General features: G+C 35.0%; 1 protein-coding gene across 4 annotated transcripts in view; it reads right to left on the minus strand.

The window, feature by feature from the left end:
- The window catches only part of ARHGAP29 (Rho GTPase activating protein 29), an 83,148-nt gene that overhangs the window by 29,026 nt on the left and 37,877 nt on the right, over nucleotides 1-16,245 (minus strand). For 3 of the 4 annotated variants that reach the window (XM_066268712.1, XM_066268710.1, XM_066268711.1), the window contains 4 exons: nucleotides 3,607-3,703; nucleotides 3,169-3,241; nucleotides 732-780; nucleotides 179-316 (listed from right to left, as the gene is read on the minus strand). In XM_066268712.1, coding sequence (XP_066124809.1) covers nucleotides 179-316; nucleotides 732-780; nucleotides 3,169-3,241; nucleotides 3,607-3,703 — 357 coding nt within the window. Of the gene's footprint in view, nucleotides 1-178; nucleotides 317-731; nucleotides 781-3,168; nucleotides 3,242-3,606; nucleotides 3,704-9,069; nucleotides 9,186-16,245 lie in introns of all 4 variants that reach the window. The other variant, XM_066268713.1, reaches the window with a different exon arrangement.

The raw sequence follows: 16,245 nt of genomic DNA on the forward strand, positions 1-16,245 counted from the left end.
CATTTATTGTAAGAAGAGTCTTTCTTATTTCAAGAAGAGAGAATGGACAATGGTGTTTTTCACTACAATAAAACAGTAAATTTGGAATCATTATTACTTATAGTCAGTAGCACATGAATTGCAAACAATTTAGTTATTATACTCCAAAGTTAATCAGATGCCCCTAAGGGCTACTTACCCAAGTTAAGCTTTTTTTCAACCCATGACACTATGTTCTTGGTATATTTTGACCATGTTTTGGCGTATGACAAAGCCAGTTCTACAGAGTCCGAGTTCTTTAAGAGCATGCTATCTAGTTCTATAGGAGAAAAATTTCCTGAAAATAAAAATATCAAGGTAAATATATATTAAATATGATCATGTAACTCTAAACAATGAAACACTCAAATCCTAAGATGCTCTTCAATGAAAACCAGTTTAAAAACACAAGTAACAAATTTAAATTAAAGGGTCACAGTTTAAACTTAAAATGGTTTCAAATTAAAATGTATTTTTGAGCTTAACGTGTATTTCTATTATTCACCAAGTTACAACCCCAATATAATTCTTGATCAGTTGCTCTCTTCACATTACCTACTCTAGCAGATTTTTTCCCTTAAGTATTCTATGTAAAATTTTACATGTTTATGTTAAAATAAATATATTAGGTTACAAAGCAAGAAGAGATCAAAACATTTATTCAAAATAACTGCAAAAAGTTCAACAAAGGTGTAAAGTACCTTAAGCATTACCTTTTTCATGGGATGAGTCCACTGATTCCATAGAAACATTTTCAAAAGACTTACAACATGGAAGAAAACAAATTTAAAATTAGAGCAGAAGGTAACAGATCAGAATTTTTTCACTCTAATTTGTTACTGTGACATAATTCCTGTTAAAGAATTTCAAGTATTTAGAACTCAAAAGGGCCTGAGAACTCTGTTTGAGTGCCAGAATATTTTATAAGAATTATATAGCTTTTGACCACAGCAGTTCTTAAGGTCCAAGAATGAATAACCTCATTGTTTACTAGTAACAGAATTAGTTAACATTAATGAATCCATTCAAAAATTTAAATTATGCAGACCTTACAAATATTAGTCAAGAAGTTACAGAAGCAATCTAAATAGATTACTATCTAAATATAAGGCAAAGACCTATCTTTTCCAGACACCTTTACCATTTTATTATTTGTTAAGCACTCTCTCTGAATGTCTACTGGAAAGTAAAGTGCAGAACTTTCTCTGGTGATGGAGATGTTCTACATTTGCACTGTTCAATAAGGTAGCTGCTACAGCTACATGTAGCTATTTGAGCATTTGAAAATAAGTACATTTTTTATTTTATTTCTTTAAAGAGCTACATGGGGCAAGAGGCTACCTTATTGGACAGTGCAGAAAAACATTATCTATCAAAATAATGAGGTCACAAACAAATTTGATCTACTGTATTTACTTGGCCAATATAGAGTATGCAGGGATTAAATACAAAAGGGATCAGAGTCCACACACTTATTAGCTGTATGACACTGGGCTATGTATTTAAGCTCACTTAACTTTGGTTTGCCTGTCTGTGCAATGGAGATAAAAACACTACTTTCACAAGGCTATTTTAAGGACTGAGATGATAAAGGCTTTGCACAGCAGATAGTACATAATAAGCACTATTAAATAAACGGCAAATATTATTGTTTTAAGATTTTATTGATTGATTTAGAGAGAGGAAAGAGAGAAAGAAAGGGATGGCGAGGAGGGGAAGAGAAAGAAGCATCAACTCGTAGTAGTTGCTCCTTTTATGTGCCTTGACAGGCAAGCCTAGGATGTCAAACAGGCGACTTCGGCATTCCAGGTCACCACTTTATCCACTGTGCCACCACAGTACAGGCTAAATAGCAACTATTACTTTTAAAGATATTTTTCAAAATTCTTCATAAAACAAAGTAATTTTATTTTATTATTATATCATCATGGATTTTATTTCAACTTCTAGGGTAAATTAAAAATATCAAAAAGGAAAACAAGGTACACACACAGAAAAAAGAAAAAAGTATTTCCCTATTAAGAATTAGTATAATATAAACACAGTATAATATAACACAATAGAGACACAGGAACAGGATATGATTCATAACAAAAAGGTAAAATGTCCAGTGCTTTGTCATACAGACATAATTTTATCACATTTCTGAACTTATAGCACATTTAAAAAAGATAACATTGAAGAAAAATCATGAATGATAGCAAAATATTCAAAGATCTTAAAATTCTTTATCATTCTGATATGGTTTATTACTACCCTCCTTGTTTCATCAATGGGTGACTTCAGAAATAGTCAAATTGTTTTTCTCAATACTGTAGTACTCACAACGTAATGCATACAACATAATGCTCAATATTGTAGTACATACAACAAAATGCTCTAAGAAGTCACTTGTATTTGTATCATTTTAAGAATGACCTGAAACTTTTATATGTATTATTTTGAAATAATACAAGTTTGTGGCACATTTCCAAATATTTGTTGAAATCCTTTATGAATTTGATCATCCTTAACAGCAAAACAATCAACATATATTCCTAATATGTTTAAATATCTTGCATTAGGTGAAAAAAATTTATTGAAATGAAAATACTACTACTATAAATCTTTAAAGCAATATTCTACATACATTTTTTTACGTTCTATAATTTCACAGCACCTTTTGCTCCAATTTGCAATCAAAAGGCCAATCTCCTGACACACTTATAGGAATGCTCTTAGGGAGACTTAAGACCTATAGGACTATTAATAAATGTTTCTTGATAACAAACTGTAAAATTTGTGAAATTAACACTTCTTTACTTCTTATGTTATTTTTCTAAGTTTCCCCCAGACTTTTAAGATATGTAACAATATCAAGAAGAAAAAATGATTAAGAATTACTTACTAAAATTTTGGACCATATGACCTAGATTCATTACATAAGACACCAGAATGATCAGATATGTTCTTTTAAATGAGTTATATTCAAGAAGTACAATTACATTTTTGCTCTAGAAATTGACCATAAATTATATTTAATATAAATTGATGTTTTTCTAGATAAACTAAAAAATTATAAAAGAGTAATGATGAAACTAAGATTAGAAAATTAGTGAAATATTAAGTTAAAAATACTAAAGTCTTTGCTTTCACACAAATTTGGCCTACCTTACTTTCTTGAGAAACAGGCAGTCGAAATAGTGAATCACTGTCTCCATCTCCCATGAAGAAGCGTGTCAGGCTACCCAATGAGGTTAAAAAAAAAAGAAATAAAAAGACAAGTCATTAACATTGTTCCGCCACAAAATTTACATCCAACATGTCTTCCAGAATAAATATTTTCAGTAAGACCCTTAGAAATATGTAAATTACTAGGACTCTATTCACATAAACCATGCAATCACTTGCAAATAAATGCTGCTTTTAAACAGCTCTAAAGACACCTTTAAATACTGTATTAAAACAAGACAGTATATAGCTTTTCCAATGTGGTAGTATTTTATATTGGTTAATATTTTACTTAACATAGATTTTCTGAGTTATGTAGCATAACTCTCACTGAGATACCTAGGCCCAAGATTCATTAAATGACAGTCCTCTACTCACATATTCCCAAAGGTTAAGGCCAAGGTTTCAATTGAGGAAATCACTTCTCTGAAGAGGTCATTTTTGTTTTCTTCATTAACGTCTGTGAAGTTCACAGCTATAGGGAAAAGTTGGTTAAAATCAATGAGAAAGAAAATACTTTAAACTATTATAGATTTATATAAAATCATTTAATCTCTTAAAACCCACAATTCTTATAGAAATGAACAGTTTAATACACAAAACAAACATGACGTTCAAGTTCTTAATTTAAAAATTCATTTAAAAGAATCAGCTTACACAAAAGTAGCTGGCATTCCAAACTGCCACTCCATGCATTATATAATTTGACAAATCTAAGAAATGACTCAATGTGAAATCAATCAGTCTTGGAGTCGCAGAGTCCATGTTACACCAGACCTGTCTCATTAAGAGTGCTCTGAGCTATTTTCTCTTGCATTATTGCTTCATGGCATTTTTTTTGTGTGTGTGTGTGTGATGGAGACAGAGAGACAGTGAAAGGGACAGATGGGCAGACAGGAAGGGAGAGAGATGAGAAGCATCAATTCTTCATTGCAGCTCCTTAGTTGTTTGACTGCTTTCTCATATGTGCCTTGATGGGGGGGGGGGGGGCTACAACAGAGCGAGTGACCCCTTGCTCAAGCCAGCAGCCCTAGGCTCAAGCCAGCAACCTTGAGTTTCAAGCCAGCGACCTTTGGGCTCAAGCCTCTGACCATGGGGTCATGTCCATGATCCCGTGCTCAAGCCAGTGACCCCACACTTAAGCTGGTGAGCCCGTGCTCAAGCCAGATGAGCCCATACTCAAGACTGCAAGCTCAGGGTTTTGAATCTGGGTCCTCTGCATCCCAGTCTGATACTGTATTCACTGTGCCACTGCCTGGTCAGGCGCTTTATGGCATTTTTTAAAAACAGCTAACCATACTGTGGCCTACTTAAGTCAACATGCAGTACCAATAATTGAAGTTATATATACATTTGACATAGTATAAAGCCTATATATACATAGTATATCACATAAAAAATACCTAATGTTTTAAAATTTTTAAATTTCATGCCTTATTTTCTACATGTCCTTTGGGCTGTAAGGTCCATGTTAATTGATATACAGCTGTCTTTTGTTTATAACAGGGATTCTAACATTTTGCATTCTGTTAAAGCAAATTGTGAAACATAACTGAGAAAGTTTTCTTAAAACTTCTGTGTGTTCCTTTGTTTAAAACCTAGATAGACTTTATCAGGTCAAAAATCTAAAGGTAGAATTGGTAATTTAAAATAAGTAACCCATTCTAGTCAGCTTGAATTTAAAAAGCAAGTGGCTTCCCATATCCTACCTTCCCTAGGATCCTTGCCACCAAAGGGAAGGAGGAGTACCAAGTGGAAAGAAGGCCATCCTTTGCTTTATAAACAGAGTTGTTCTGAAGCTTGGCTGCACATTAGAATTATCTACGGAGTTTTAAAACCAAAGTCTGGGTCTCACCACCAAAGGTTCAGATTTCATAGGTCTGGGTGAAGCACATTTACTAAAAAGTTTCCCAGATGATTCTAATGTGTAACTAGGGTTGAAAATGCTTGCTGGAAAGCAAAGATCCCTAAGCAGGGGTGAATTAAATCATAAGCCTGCAAACCTCATAAAATTACAACCAAGATTTTATAGGTATAAGCCTTTACAGATATGAAGGGTAAAGTCCATACCTTTCATCAGACTCTTCTAAGTATCTCTGATACAAGCAACAAGAAAAAACTTAAAAACCGCTATAACTAATTTTAAAAATACTTTTGGACTTTTGGTCTGGCCAAGATGGAAAAACAGGCTAATACTTCTACCTGAAACGATTAAAAGAAACCTGTAACAAAATAAAAGAGACAACAGTTTCCAAGATACTGGCTATCAGGCAACAAAGAACAAGAACACTGAAGGACAAAAGAAACAAATATGCTAAGCTCCACAACTGCCCAACTTATTGTCTAGTATCACACAAAGTAGTTTTCTGAGCAATGGAAACTATCAGAGATAAAGAAGGTCATTTTATAACAATGAAGTCAATTTATCAAAAGAATACAATCTTACACATTTATGTACCTAAATATAAACTTCATAATGCCTGAAGCAAAAACTTATGGACAAATTCAGAGTAATAGCCAGAGGTTTCAATAACTCTCCCAATAACTGATAGAAAACACAGATGGAAAATCAGTATGACTATGGAAGACTTTAACAATATTATCAGCCACCCTGACCAGATAGATAATTATAGAGCAGCCCACCCAATAACAACAACATACCTTCTTTTCAAGTGCACAGTGAATATTTACCATATTATTGGCCATAAAACACATCTCAATGTGTTTAAAAGGATTCAATTCAGGCAAAATATCTATATGTTCTATGACTGGATGGAATTAGATTAGAAATAACAGAGTCCAACCTGACTAGTTATGGCACAGTGGATAGTGTTGACCTGGGACACTGAGGTCTCAGGTTCAAAACCCCGAGATTACTGGCTTTAGCAATGGTTCATTGCCTTGGCCGGAGAATCCCCTCCCCCAGTCAAAGCATGTATGAGAAGCACTAAAGTACAACTACAAGTTGATATTTCTCATCCCGCCTGTCTGCCTCTCTCTTGGAAAAAAAAAAAGAGAGAGAGAAAAAGAAAAAAGAAATAGCAGAGTCCTGACCAGGTTGCTCAGTTGGTTGGAGCATCATCCTCATTAAGTCAAGGTTGCTGGTTCAATCCCCCATTAGGGCACATATAAGAATCAGCCAATGAATGCATGAATGAACAAACAACAAATCAAAGTTTCTCTCTCTCTAAAATCAATTAATAAATAAAAAATAAAAGAGGGCTTGGCCAGGTGTCTCAGTAGATAAAGCATTGTCCTGGCACACCAGGGTTGTGGGTTTGTGAGGGCATATATGAGAAGCAATTAATGAGTGTACAACTAAATGGAACAACTGAATGGAACAGTGAGTTGATGCTTTTCTTTCTCTCTCTCTCCCTCCCCCCCCCAAATCAATGGAAAAAAATTAAAAAAGAAAAAGAAAAAAAACTAGGAATAACAGAAAGATCTCTAGGAAATCCCCAAATACTAGAAAACTAAATAACACACTTCTAAATAACTCATGGATCAATAAAAAGGGAAATTAGAAAGTATTTTTCACAGAAAGAAAATGAAACAAAATTTACAAACTGGTGAAAGGAAGGCTACAGGGAGACACAGAGAGGAAATTATCAAGGGACAGGTGTTATCTGGATTGTGATGGGTTCACAAAAATATGCGTGTCAAAATTGATCAAACTGTACCCTTTAAATATGTGCAGTTTATCGTATGTCAATTTAACTTTAATAAAGCTGTTTCTAAAAATCTCACTGGAGACTTTTAAATAGTAATTTATAATGTAATCTGAGTAAAAACATAAAGCCTGCTCATATTTCCAAATTTTAACCTGTTAGACTCTTTTTTTAAGTGAGAGAGAGACAGGAAGAGAAAGAGAGATGAGAAGCATCAACTCGTAGTTGTGGCACTTTAGTTGTTCACTGACTGCTTCTCTTATGTGCCTTAACGGGGTAGAGGGCTCAAGCTGAGCCAGTGACCACTCCCTCAAGCCAGTGACCATGGGATCATTTTGATGATGCCATGCTCAAGCCAGTGATGCCCTGCTCTAGCCAGCGACCCCTTGCTCAAGCCAGATGAGCCTCTGCTCAAGACAGTGACTTCAGGGTTTTGAACCTGGGACCTCAGCATCTCATGTCAACACATTATCCACTAAGCAATCACCAGTCAGGACTATTAGACTTTAAAGGAAAAAAAAATACTTTTTAACACTATCCAAAATTCTATAATTATTCTTTCTTTCCTATAAACTTTTTTCATGGCATTAAACTGATTGAAGGATTAAAAAATAATTTTGAGTAGTGAAAAGGCAATTATTTGAGCTACCTTCCTATTTTATCTTCATCCCCACCTGAATGAGGTTACAGCTACCTAACAAAAATTCCAATTACTGCCCTTGCCTCCACTTCAAAATAGCCATGTATTTCTAATATTCTTTCTCTTTTTTGCTCCTCCTCAGTGTTCCAAAGAAGTCTTTGGCTCCTTCCAATAATAAACTTCCCCTTCTTGCCTGCATTCTCCAAAACCCTTTACCACTCATCACCCCTCAGAGCTTCACTTGATGTTTTTTTTTCCCTTATGCTACCAACATTCTCAAATCTTTCCAACATGAAAAAAATTCATTTTACTGTATTTCTTCTCAAAACTACTACCCAATCTAATATAACACTTCTTTACACGAAACCACTATACATAGGTCATGACTGAATTCACCAGGATTTGGCTTTTCATCAAGTTTAATGATTAGCAGGGGTTAGAAAACTTTTCGGTAAAGGGTTAGATAACTATTTTAGATTTTCCTGACCATATGGTTTGTTGCAACTGTTCAACTCTGACTAAAAAGAACCAAACTTAAACAAATGAGATATGCAAACAAATAAGGGTGGCTGTGCTCTATCTAGTAAAGCAATTCACAGAAATGGCAGCAGGCCAGGGTTAGCCCACTGGTAGTATTTTGCTGCCTGGGTATGGGACAGGTTCTGAAGTCAGTCTGTCTAGATTAAATTCTAAATCTGTCTCTTATTTGGTTAAGTAATGTAACAGTTCTATGCCTCAGTTTTCTCATTTATAAAGTGGGAATAATAGTATTTTGAGAACTGTTGAGCAGATTGAATGAACTTTGAACAAATCCTGTTACACAAAAAAGCTCAATATCAGTTAATATTTTCACGTAATACCACTGAATAACACTGTCAACAATAACCCACTAGTCAAACTTGGAGGCCTTTTTTCCCCTAAATTTTCATCCTACTTGACTATTCTGCAACGCTCAATAATTCTACCATTTAATATGTATACAACCTTGGAAAAACCTGTTTCAGCTTCATTATCTGTGAAATGGAAGCTGATATAACAATAGTGTTGACCTCAAAAATTTGCTGTGAGGATTAATGGGATGACCCATGAAAAGAGTTTAACAGTTTCTGGCATACAATATGTACATCCTCAATAATGTCCACTATTATTACTACAAATTTTAAAAACTTCCTTCCATCGTGAAATCTTCTGTGCTCTTAGAAGCAATGTGTTACAGTAATTTGAAGGAAGGCTTCAGACTTTCAGACTTAAGTTCAAAATTGACCTCTACTACATAGGAATGTCACTTTGGATACATTATATAATTTTAATTTCTTCAGAGGCAATGGCATATCATTAAATGGAACTGAGAAAATAACTGTAAAGCACCTGGATTACAATTATTGGTAATCAGTAAACTCAGTGTCCTCATGTTCTTTATCTATCTATAGACAATTAGTATTTCAGACAGTCATTCCCATTCATCCTGCAACATTTCTATCCTGGCTTTCTTCTCTATATATTATCCCCGCAGAAACTTGCTCACCCTCATACCTCTAAGGCAGGGGTCTCAAACTCAACTCAGCATGTGGGCCGCAGAGCAAGATCACAGCGGTTCAGCAGGCCGCACTAGGTCTACAAAAGGCAACTGTTACGCAACACTTTTCTCACTGCAGTTGAAAACAAAAAAAAATCAGTACTACAAGCACAATCGTACATGCAGTTTACTCAGTGTCACAAAACGACCAGAAACTGTAGTTCGCATCACAACTGCTGTTAACTAAGCTAATATCTAGCTAGGATGCTAGAGAAATGAAAAATACAAGTAGGCCCCTAGGCTTACTTAATTTTATCCAAAATATTTTGAACTTTGTGGATTAGTCTGCGGGCCGCATGCGGCCCACGGGCCGCAAGTTTGAGACCCCTGCTCTAAGGGAATGAATTCTTAAACTACCTGTCTAGTTTTAACCTCTGAGCTTCACACCTATCTTTCCAATGGTCTGTTTGATATATTCCTTCCCCTACTTCCCAGTCTTTACCCACAGGTACTGCAATCCCAACATGTATTAGACCAGTGGTAGTCAACCTGGTCCCTACCGCCCACTAGTGGGCATTCCAGCTTTCATGGTGGGTGGTAGTGGAGCAACCAAAGTATAAATAAAAAGATAGATTTAAGTAAGTTGTTTTATAAAGATTTATTCTGCCAAACTTAGTGAAAATCCGACATAAAGTACTTGGTAAGTAATTATTATTATATGCTTTAACTTGCTGTAACTCTGCTTTATAAATTTTATAAAGTAAAGTTACTTCCCTACTTTATAAATCACCATTATTACTATGGAACCGGTGGGCAGTTAGAAAATTTTACTACTAACAGAGATACAAAAGTGGGCGGTAGGTATAAAAAGGTTGACTACTCCTGCATTTAAACTATATCTTCCTTTCTACTCTGCACCTCAAACATACTCTTTTTCATACATTCTTTAGTTCATTAGCTTGAATTTCAAAATGCCTCAAATTGTTTATCTTCATTTCCATTCCCACTGCCACTGACTTAGTTCAAATGGCCATACTGTACCCCTAGCCTGGACTATTTAACAACCTGTTCATTGGTGTCTCTGTTTCTACTCTCACCCTGATATCAGCACTTCTTCAAAATCTCATCAAAATTTTGCTCCACATTCAAATAATTTTCTCCCTTGGGTTCCCTATTAAGTCTCAACAAGAAGCACGAAGAAACACTTAGTATGTCTTTAAGAAATCACATAAATAGCTTTCATACATACAACCCACTAGAATAGCACTTTCAAACGCTTTTGACCCCAATCTTCGGTAAGAAAAAAATTTACATTATGACTGAGTATACCATACACACATAATGGTTATCAGCTATAAAATAGCTAGAAAGCTTCTGAAAGATCCTTAAGTCTTATTCAGTTAGTGTTGCATTCTGATTTTTCTTTTTCTATTCTCTTTCATATTTTAAAAATGCTGGTGACAGTCTGCTAACTTGATGTCATAAAACAGGTTTGAAGTTTGAAAACCACTGAATTAAACAATATAATGGAGGAAAAATTTCAACACTTGCATATGGAAAAATGCTCAGGAGGGAAAAAGCTGCAAGATTTGCAAAACAAAAACTTTTGTTATTTCTGGAACAAAAAAGACAACTTGAATTGACATGCATATTATATTCTCAAAAAGAAATGCTAAGTATTTAAATTATCCTTAATTTAATTTATAAATTAACTCAAATAACATTCAAAATGCCAAGATACTTTCTGGGACTAGATAAGACAATTCAAATATCTTAAAAAAAATTTTTTTTAACAATTCAAATATCTTGATGGAAAAATAAATCCTAAACAGAAATAGTAATGGAAAGAAGAGCCACCCTTACCAGATGCTAATACATATTACAAAACTACAATAAAGGCAGTGTGATATTGGCACATGACAGAACAAATCAATACGACACAAAAAGGAACAGAATTAGATATAAATATGTGACAATTTAGTATATTTATGATAAAGATGGCGTAACAGATCAGTGGGGAGAAAGATGAATTATTTCATAAATTAGCTAGATATGTAGATACTTATCAAAGACTTATTTAATAAATGACACTGTAAAAACATTAGAAGAAAAAACACTGGAGAATGCTATTATAATCTCAGAGCAGAGAAGTTCTTCCTAATTCCTAAAACTGAAAAACTGTAGAAGAGATTAATAAATTTAAATGTAAAAGTAAATAAAACAATACCCTACACAAATCAAAAGAGAAAAAACAAATTAAAATAAATCTGAAACTTATATCAAAGATTAGGACTAATGTCATTTATACAGATTTTCTACAAATCAATACTAAAAAAAAAAAAGAATGGACAAAGGATCAGTTCACATAAAAGGATGTACAAATGGCTCTTAAACATAAAAAGATACTTAACTGCATACAAAATGAGAAAAATGCAAATCAAATCTATACTGGAACAAACAAATTTTTACTATAATTGTATATACAAAGATTGGATAACAAAGCTTTATAATCAGCTCTATTGGTAAAGGTGCAGCCTTTTCAGTGCTGCTATCAGAAGAGCAAACCTCTACAGAGGGTATCTTGCAACACCCGAAATAGAAATGCACACACTCTCTGATCCAGTAACTACCCACTGAAGAATTTATATAGGTATTCATTGAAGCACTGTTTGTAACAGAAAAACACTGGGAACAACTCAAACATCTATCAGTAGAGAAGAGGTGAAATAATTATAGTACATTATATAATAAATTTCTATGCAACTTTGGAAAAATAAATAACAGCAAAAGAATAAGGAAACCCTTTATATACAGATAACTCAGAACAATGAACAAGGAGCAGAATGCTATCATTTGTGCAAAAAGAAGGAGAAAAAAGAACACATTGTATTTGTTTAGATATGCGTAATAAGATACACAAAAAACCAGTAACAGCTGTTGCTTTAGGGAAAGAAATGAGTGGCTAAGTGAGGAAGAAAATTTCACTGTTGAATACTTTATTATACCATTTCCATTATCAACTGTGTAGATGAATTGCCTATTAGAAATTAATTTTTCAAAACAAAACATGAAACTTCTATAATTTTGGATGTTATTAAAGCTTACTTTTCTTTTTCATTTGCCAATTTTTAAATATAGGCCAAACGCAGACCATAAAAAACCTAAATGGGAGGGAGAGAGTTAGGGGGAGGGGGAGGGGCACAGAGAACTAGATAGAGGGTGGCGGAGGACAATCTGACTTTGGGCGAGGGGTATGCAACATAATTTAATGACAAAATAACCTAGACATGTTTTCTTTGTATATGTACCCTGATTTATTAATGTCATCCCATTACCATTAATAAAAATTTATTAAAAAAAAACAAAAAAAAAAAACCTAAATGGTCCTTTAGGTTTATATTATAAATGAGATTTAATTTATATTACAAATGAGACCAAAATAATCATTGATACTAATGAAAATACAAATACATAGGTACATCATAAATTATTGCACGCTGAAGATGTCTTTATCTACTTCACAAATAGGCTGTATCTCTCTTGCCATATTCCAAATATTTTGTCGAGACTAAATTTCCTGCTTGGAAACAGGAGGAGACACAGGAAATACAGTGTGTCCATAAAGTCATGGTGCACTTTTGATCAGTCACAGGAAAGCAACAAAAGAAGATAGAAATGTGAAATCTGACCAAATAAAAGGAAAACCCTCCCAGTTTCTATAGGATGATGTAGCAGCATGTGTGCATGTGCAGATGATGATGTAACACCATGTATACAGCAGAGCAGCCCAGAGCCATGCCAGTCGAGATGTGGACGGTAGAGAGGAAAGTTCAGTGTGTTCTGTGGCTCGCTAAATTTGAATCCGTGACCAAAGTGCAAGGTGAATATCGGCAAATTTATAATGAAGAGCCACCACATAGGAATAACATTACTCGGTGGGATAAGCAGTTGAAGGAAACCGGCAGTTTGGTGGAGAAACCCCGTTCTGGTAGGCCATCCGTCAGTGACGAGTCTGTAGAGGCTATACGGGATAGCTACCTAAGGAGCCCTAAATAATCTGTGCGTGAGCCCACATCAAACTTCACTGAATAGTATGAAACTGGGAGAATTTTCCTTTAATTTGGTGCAGATTTCACATTTCTATCGTCTTTTGTTGCTTTCCTGTGACCGGTCAAAAGTGCACCATGATTTTATGGACACACTGTACAAATCACTACTAGAATGAATGTGGGAAAGCTAAGGACTTTCTTTTATGGTTATTAAGAGGCAAATTTCACATTTAAAATAAAAAATAAGAGAAATCAGATTCTAATTCTCACTTATTCAAACCTGTAGTAGCACAAACAAGATTATACCTCTCTGATTCTAAGGTTATTCTGTATTTATATGTAATTTTAAAAAGGTTTTGTATATCTGCAAAATGCATTTGACAGTTCAGACCTCCAAAGTAAGGTAAGTCAGTCATTTTCTAAATGTAATCAGGTGGTTAAGACAAGAATACTCTCCACATGGTTGAAACTTTGATATAACATACCATAATTTTTCTTTATGTTTTCCTCATAAAATAGAAATAAAAAGGTACCATATAGTTTTGAAAATATTAAAGTAGACACATTGCAAATATTATGCAAAACACATTGCTACATGTAGAGCCAGTAGCCATGGCCACCATCACAGCCGCCTGGCCCATGCAGGTTCACATTTGATTTGGACAGACAGTAATGAAACTACAGTCAAGAACTGGTGGGCCATTAGCTTTAATCCTAGCTTGCACCCAGAGGACAAGAAATACACACAGTGAGAAAACACTTCCCTTTCCATTCAGGGCTCCCAAAGCCACTGACTTATCCGAGTTTCCTAGAATCAAAGGTTTCTATCTCACCAGTCTTATTCACCTCTGTTCCCCATCTCCCTCTCTCTGCACAAACTCTGCACAAACTTCACCATCTTGGCTGCTTCTCCTCTCCTCCATGTGGCCTTTCTCTGCTCTCCTTTCTCTGCTCTCTCCTCTAATGCTAATCTCAGAAACCGACAGAGAGCAAGCTCCCGGTCTGCTCCATTTTATAGTGTAGAAATTAAAATCTTTAATCCAATATACAAACAGGGAAGTCTCTTTAGTCTTAAAACTAAGCCTTAGGGTTTAACAAACCCTGCCTGCTTACAGCCTGTCCCCCACACCCAATGCAAACTATAAGTGAGCAAACCTATATATCATATTTACAAACTTATTTGACCAACCCCACGGAATAGACACTCAAAAATGTTTTCTATCTCTCCTTTGTCTTTCCAGGGTTTGAAAACCAAATTATCATTAAATAAAAAAATTAAATAAGCCCTGATTTGACCTTGATTTTTTTAGGTCACTGAACAGTTTTCATTTGAGATATCGATATTTTTAGATGAGCTGAAGAATTAAGAGTGTATGTGCGCATATGTGTGTGTGGCGGGGGAGAGTTGTTGGGGGTGTATTTAAAAACAAACTTACACCAAAGAAAACACAATTTTTAATTATATAGTTTCCAGTTTCATGGAATCCAACTGAACCAGAATAAGTTTCCCAACAAATGAATCTTTTAAATTTCACCTAGCACAAAAGTAAAATCCTAACAATCCCAAGGGTAAAGATAGTCATAGCGGAAAATAATATTCAAATGATTGCTTTACCTCAAAAAAAAAAAAAGTTCAAGGTAGCAGAAAGGCCACTTTCTTCAAGTCTGTTTCTGGAATGTGGACACCAACTATGCACAGGCACACTCCTTCCCCAGGACATCCTGACCGCACACAATAGCTACTGACAACAATTGAATGAACTGTGGTTGCTATTTCCAAGCATGGAAATTTTACTATCTATAGACACAAATTTCCCTATCTAAGTTAAGGCATTTATAAACAATCTATTTAAAAACAAATTTGGTTACTAAGCAAAATTTTAAAAGTCAAAACAGAAGTTATCTACTTTTTCCATTTAAATCCATCTATTTTTCTTCAGTGTTTGAAAAACAGAAAAGAGAACCACATTAACATGATTAATCTGTGTCAAAAGTACAGGAGGCAGTTCTTAAGTATATGAACTATGTTTCATTGAAGATTTATTTTTGTTCTTCCTGTCTCATCCCTTGACACTTGCTTTTTGCTCTCTGTAGATATGAGTGTGTTCACCAATTTTATCATGTTCTTCAACATCCAGAGTTCTTGTACAAGTGCCCTATATCAGTGGTCCCCAAACCCCAGGCTGCAGACCAGTACCGGTCCGTGGGCCATCTGGTACTAGTCCGCAGGGAAAGAATAAATAACTTACATTATTTCCGTTTTATTTATATTTAAGTCTGAACGATGTTTAAAAATAAAACATGACCAGATTCCCAGTTACATCCGTCTTAGACTCACTCTTGACGCTTGTCTCGGTCACGTGATACATTTATCTGTCCCACCCTAAAGGCCGGTTGGTGAAAATATTTTCTGACATTAAACCAGTCTGTGGCCCAAAAATGGTTGGGGACCACTGCCCTATATCACAGTCCCCAAGACAGCCCTCTAGCCCAGTTAATGACTGTTTGGCCTTTAGATGCAGGATAGGTAATTCTCCACAATGAAGCCTTCCTTGTTTTTCCTTTCCTTACTCAACCCATGGGAAGTCACTTTTTATAGTTACAGTACTTAAATTCATGTTACCTATCAGTGACATTTAACACTGATGATCACTTCTTAGAACCTTACACTTTTAAATTTCATGACATCTTTCCCCAGATTATCTCCTACTTCTTAGGTGTTCCTCTATCTTCTCTCTGCCTCTGGGATCTCATACTCAGTCCCCTCTACCATCAATAAATCAACAAACAACAAGTGCTGGCGAGGGTGTGGAGAAAAGGGAATCCTTGTCCACTGTCGGTAGGAAGCAGATTGGTGCAGCCACTATGGAAAGTAGTATGGAGTTATTTCAAAAAATTAAAAATGGAACTGCTTTTTGATCCAGTGATTCCACTTGTAGGAAGATATCCTAAGAATCCTGAAACACAAATTTAAAAGAATATATGCACCCCTATGTTCACTGCAGTGTTATTTACAATAGCCAAGTTCTGGAAACAGCCCAAGTGCCCACCAGGAGATGAGTAAATAAAAACGCTGTGGTACATTTACAAGATGGAATACTATGCAGCCATAAAAAGAGAAATCTTCCCTTTTGCAACAGCATG

Source organism: Saccopteryx bilineata, chromosome 3 (assembly GCF_036850765.1).
Source record: "Saccopteryx bilineata isolate mSacBil1 chromosome 3, mSacBil1_pri_phased_curated, whole genome shotgun sequence".
Classification (NCBI taxonomy): domain Eukaryota; kingdom Metazoa; phylum Chordata; class Mammalia; order Chiroptera; family Emballonuridae; genus Saccopteryx; species Saccopteryx bilineata.